This window comes from Apaloderma vittatum, unplaced genomic scaffold (assembly GCF_000703405.1).
Source record: "Apaloderma vittatum isolate BGI_N311 unplaced genomic scaffold, ASM70340v1 scaffold13980, whole genome shotgun sequence".
Taxonomy (NCBI): domain Eukaryota; kingdom Metazoa; phylum Chordata; class Aves; order Trogoniformes; family Trogonidae; genus Apaloderma; species Apaloderma vittatum.
This window is the reverse complement of record NW_009696274.1, coordinates 8907-13325: the sequence shown is the minus strand read 5'-3', so window position 1 is coordinate 13325 and position 4419 is coordinate 8907. Positions and strand designations below refer to the sequence as shown.

Here is a 4419-nt window from a genome sequence, read left to right as displayed (position 1 = left end):
CGTTGTCACTGCCACAACCAGCTCTGAGCGAGCTGTTGCCAGTGTCACTGGGGATGGGGAGCGAAAGAAGGGCAACGAGGGCAGACCTGTGGGCTCCTCTCCCCATGCTTGCAGCCCAGGCTTCTCAGCTCTGCACAGAGGCAGCCAGAGCTGCCAGTGGGAAGCCACACGTCTCGCCAGCACAGGTGCATCTAGATTGTGCTCTCTGGCTGGGACAAAGTGGCAGCCACCCTTGGGGACATCTACCCAGGGAGAATGTTGGCCCCTAGGCACGTTCCCCTGGCCCTCCATCCTCCTGGGCTGCCGCAGCCCAGCGCACACAGCTCTCCCACATCCCATTACGCACATCAGCCTCCCCTCCCCGCCGCTGCCTGTAAGTGATGGTAACCAAGGCAACAAGAAGGAGGCAGCCAAGGTGAAATGCAGCCCAGGGCCCCCGGAGAGAGGCCGTGCTGGAGGCTGATGAGCAGCCTGCCATTTCCCTGCCCGCCCAGGCGTGTTATCCGGAGCTGCAGCTATTCTGTGCGCTCCCCGCCTGCCCCGCTGCACGCAGGTGGGGGGCGGAGGATGCTCGGTGCGGGAGGCACACACCGCTCTTGCTGTGGTTGATTTAAGAGAGAACAAAGACATCGGTGCCACCAGCGCAGGGAGAGAGTCATGCTGGTGGTGGCAGCTTCCAGGTCCAGGCAGGAAAAGACAGAGGGAACAGGGTGTCTCCAGTTGCCTCTCTGTGCTGCCGGGGGTCACTCCTCCTCACCCCTCTCCCCCAGAGGATATCACATATCCTCAGGACAAGGGGATGGGTATTTTTGTGAAAATCATTTCCAAGCTTCTGATGCTCCGTGAGTGATGCATAGGGCAGTGTGGGAGTGATGTGATGATGCAAAATTTGAAAATTCATTAGCTTCCCTCCCTGGGAACGAATGCTGCATGCAGGGCTGGCTCAAGGGAGCCAGGGTAGTGCCCAGACAAAAAGACACAGGGGGACCTTCCACTGCTCAAGTGTAGGGCAAAGCCATCCTTCCTCCACAGCACCGGGCTCACATGACCCTACAGATATTTTCACAACCTCAGGAGTTTACGACAAGGATCCTGCTTCTGCTGCTTACCTTGAAATACTCACAGTGCAGATGCCTGGACCTGAGCTGGTCCTCTGGACTCCCTGCACGGCTGACAGAGAGAACCACCTGGATTTGCTTCCAAACGCACATCCATCCCATGTTAGTGAAGACTTCTAGAAAATGTTGGGTGAACCATGTCTCCTGAGCACCACGCCTTGCTCTGCTCACTGCCTGTGCAGATGTAAGGGCAATACGGACGCAAGGGTCCCCAGCAAGGAGGGAAATTCTTGTTCTAGATGAGTTGTTTTAACCAGCTGCCCAAGAGCCGTGGCCAAGCCAGCTAGAGCTGAGCTGCTCTCCTCCACATACAGGAGCACAGAGCTCTGGGCCACTCCACCTACTCAACGCTGCTTCTCACCCAGACATCTGCGATCCTGCCAGCTCTGCCGCTGCAGCTACACCCTGCTGCATTCAGAGAGGTGGCCCAGTGTCTGATGCTCAGGCTCTCTAACTCCCACCATGGGCACACATCACGTGGAGGTCCCTCTCCCTGCTCTGACCTTACCCGTTGGGCTGCAGAAGCATGGCCAAGCGCTGCGTGCCAGCTCGCCCCCCACAGTGTGCTGCCGAGCTCTCTGACCTGCTTCGCTGGGGGATAATCCTCAAACGAGATGGAAAATCCAGCCCAAGCCTCCTCTGCAAATGAGACACAACAATATCTCTGTTCCTGCCCTTCTGCAACTCAGGAGCTTCCCACGGCCTTCGAGAGCAGAGGTGTGCTCAGAGGTGCTCCAGTTGCCAGTTCCTGGTCAAGCCTCTGAGGTTCCTTCTCAGGAACATCATATCCTAACAGAGGACTCCAGAAATGCCCAGGACACTCCCTTCTCTGGGTGCTAAGGGCTCTCACCCGCCTGGCAGGTAAGGAGATCGAACACTTCACACCTACAAATCTCTGCTGCATCATCTCTAGTAACACCTTGGAGGCAGGAAAGCCACTTGCTGCTGCTCGCAGCCAGGGAAATGGAAGCTGCTGGCACAAGCGACTCACCCAAGAGGGAGGCAGTGCCATGACCAGGTGATCCTCACTCATGAGGTCCCACCTGCCCTTCTCCACCCGGCCATGGGTGCGGAGAGCTGGCTGCTCACAGAACGAGGAGCTGCAGTGTGAGAGATGCCTTGCAGGGTGGTGCTCTCCTGGGAAGATGACCCAACAGGTACCTAACCTTCAGCAGCAGAAGCCAAGTTCACGAGCCACTGAGCCTTCTGTTGATGGCAGAAGCACACCTGCATGATCGCCTCTGCAGCAACATCAATGAGGGGGTGCTTTGGGTCTGTAACACTTAGGAGAACCCATAAGAAAATGGGGAGCCCTGGTACCAACCCTCTCACAGAGGAATGCCCTACAAAAGTCTAGAGAGAACCACCTCAGCAGCCGAGCATCAAGGATGCTCTGAGCCTGGGGCCAAGGGCAGTGGGGAGCCAGCCCCCCGCAGAAACAAAGGCGAGAGAGAGACAGAGGAGGAAGAGAGCAGCTAAAAAGCAGCAGAGATCTCCCAGACTGTGGAGATAAGAGACGGAAAGGTCAGGAGACTCCCTGGGGGCTTGGGGAAGAGCTGGATCCATCATGGCTGAGCAACAAAGCCTGCACCAGGGGAAGCAGGAGGAGGGATGTGGGATGGAGGACACAAGGAACAAAGGGGAAGAGGGAGCCTATGGGGGCCGGGAAGCAGTGGCTCAGTGAGCTACCCCCTTCCTAAGCCATCCCAGAACTCAGCACCGAGTGAGCGCAGTCCTGCTCCTCCCTGGAGCAGCCGACACCACACGCTGCCTGGCAGGGTGTCCCTGTGACAATGCCACCGCTGTCCCTGTGCTCCGGGAGCAGGGGCTGTGCCAGGCTCACACACTGGCAGCCTTTCAGGACGGCTGCCCATCCCACCCCGGCCACTGCCCACATGCCTACAGACAGGAGGGTGCTCTGCCCTGGCTGATGATGGGAGAAGGATGGAGAGCAAGCGCTGGTGATGCTGTAAGGGAGCAGTCAGCATGGCAAGACCAAATGGGAAGAGAAATTGCATGGCAGGGTCCATACAGGAGCAGGGAGGAACCTCTGCTGTCAGCCACACTTCTCACCAAAATTAATTCAACAGAAAGCTCAAGCTTTTAAGCAACCGAAGAATGGCACTGCAAGGGCAGGCTCCTGCTCCTGAGGCTCAAGGGAAACGGAAAGGAGTAAGACAGACTCCAACATTTCAGAACTGCAAGTCACCTTTCACCTTCCCATTTTCTGCACCAATCCCGCTACAAGGGTTTGCGCTGGCCTATAGCCTTTGCCAGGCACAAAGAAAAGGTTCTTATGGTCATCTTCTGAACACTAACTCTTCCCCACAACCAGTAACACGTCAAAATCCTGATGGGTAGGCCCTTTGTGCACCAAGACTTGCAGTTTCCAGACCCAACCCCTGTCATCAGAGGAGAGCCCCAGGCTGTCCTCAAGCTGGGGACGATGCCAGCTGCCCCTGTCCTGCAGCCGAGGGGAGGACCAGGGCTCACAACCGTGGTGGCAGCAGAATCCGCACCGCTGCAGAGGGTCAGACCCTGCGCATCGATGCGCAGGGATGCACAGCAGCAGCAGCTCAGCCCAGCCTTCAAGGAAAGCCTCTTCTTCGGGGGAAGGTTGCTAAGCAGCCAGGAGGGGATGTGGCCACAGGAATAGGAGGAGATGTACTTTCTCTTCTGCAGGCATCGGTCCCAAGAGCTGACAGCAGCTCAGGCAATGCGGCCAAGCAGACGAGCTCGGAGCCCTGCAGCGATCCCTGGCAGGACCTGCCCCAGCTCAGCTGCTCCAAGGGCAGCCACAGCCACAGACAAAGGACAAGTCTTCGGCTGGCACAAGCTGCTGGAGCCAGGAGGAGGGAGAAGACTGACAGGTCTAGTTTTATTATCTCTGCATCAGATCCTTGGCTGGACCAGCAGCACAAGGCAGAAGAGGGTCTCTGAACTCCCCCTGGCAGGAGCCAGGCAGCTGCTCCCTGGTCGGGTGCTGCAGGATCTGACACGAGGAGCCAGAAGGGAGCATCCTCGTCTGCTTGAGAGAGGGAGAGTGGAGATGGGCTAAGGCTGCCCAAGACTACATGGTCCCCACAAGTCAACCACGGTGCAAAGCTTTCCAGGAACAACCATGTAAAACAAGTAGCCTCCGGCTGCTTTTAACATCTCCCACTTCCAAAGCCTGTCATCATCACCCCCCAGGGCCAAGGGTAGCTACAAAAAGCCCACAATTTCTCCTCCTCACCCCATCAATGCCCAGGAGCACCAGCCCACAGCGCACAGCAGAGGCTGCCCTTACCTCTGGGCATCG

At 57.5% G+C, this 4419-nt stretch overlaps 1 protein-coding gene across 1 annotated transcript in view; it reads right to left on the bottom strand.

Moving 5' to 3' along the window:
• The window catches only part of IPO13 (importin 13), a gene marked incomplete at its 3' end in the record, with an annotated part of 15088 nt that overhangs the window by 9911 nt on the left and 758 nt on the right, over positions 1-4419 (bottom strand). The window contains exon 2 of the mRNA XM_009874247.1: positions 4408-4419. This exon is cut by the window's right edge and continues 244 nt beyond it. Within this exon, the coding sequence (XP_009872549.1) occupies positions 4408-4419 (12 nt within the window). The remainder of the gene's footprint in view (positions 1-4407) is intronic.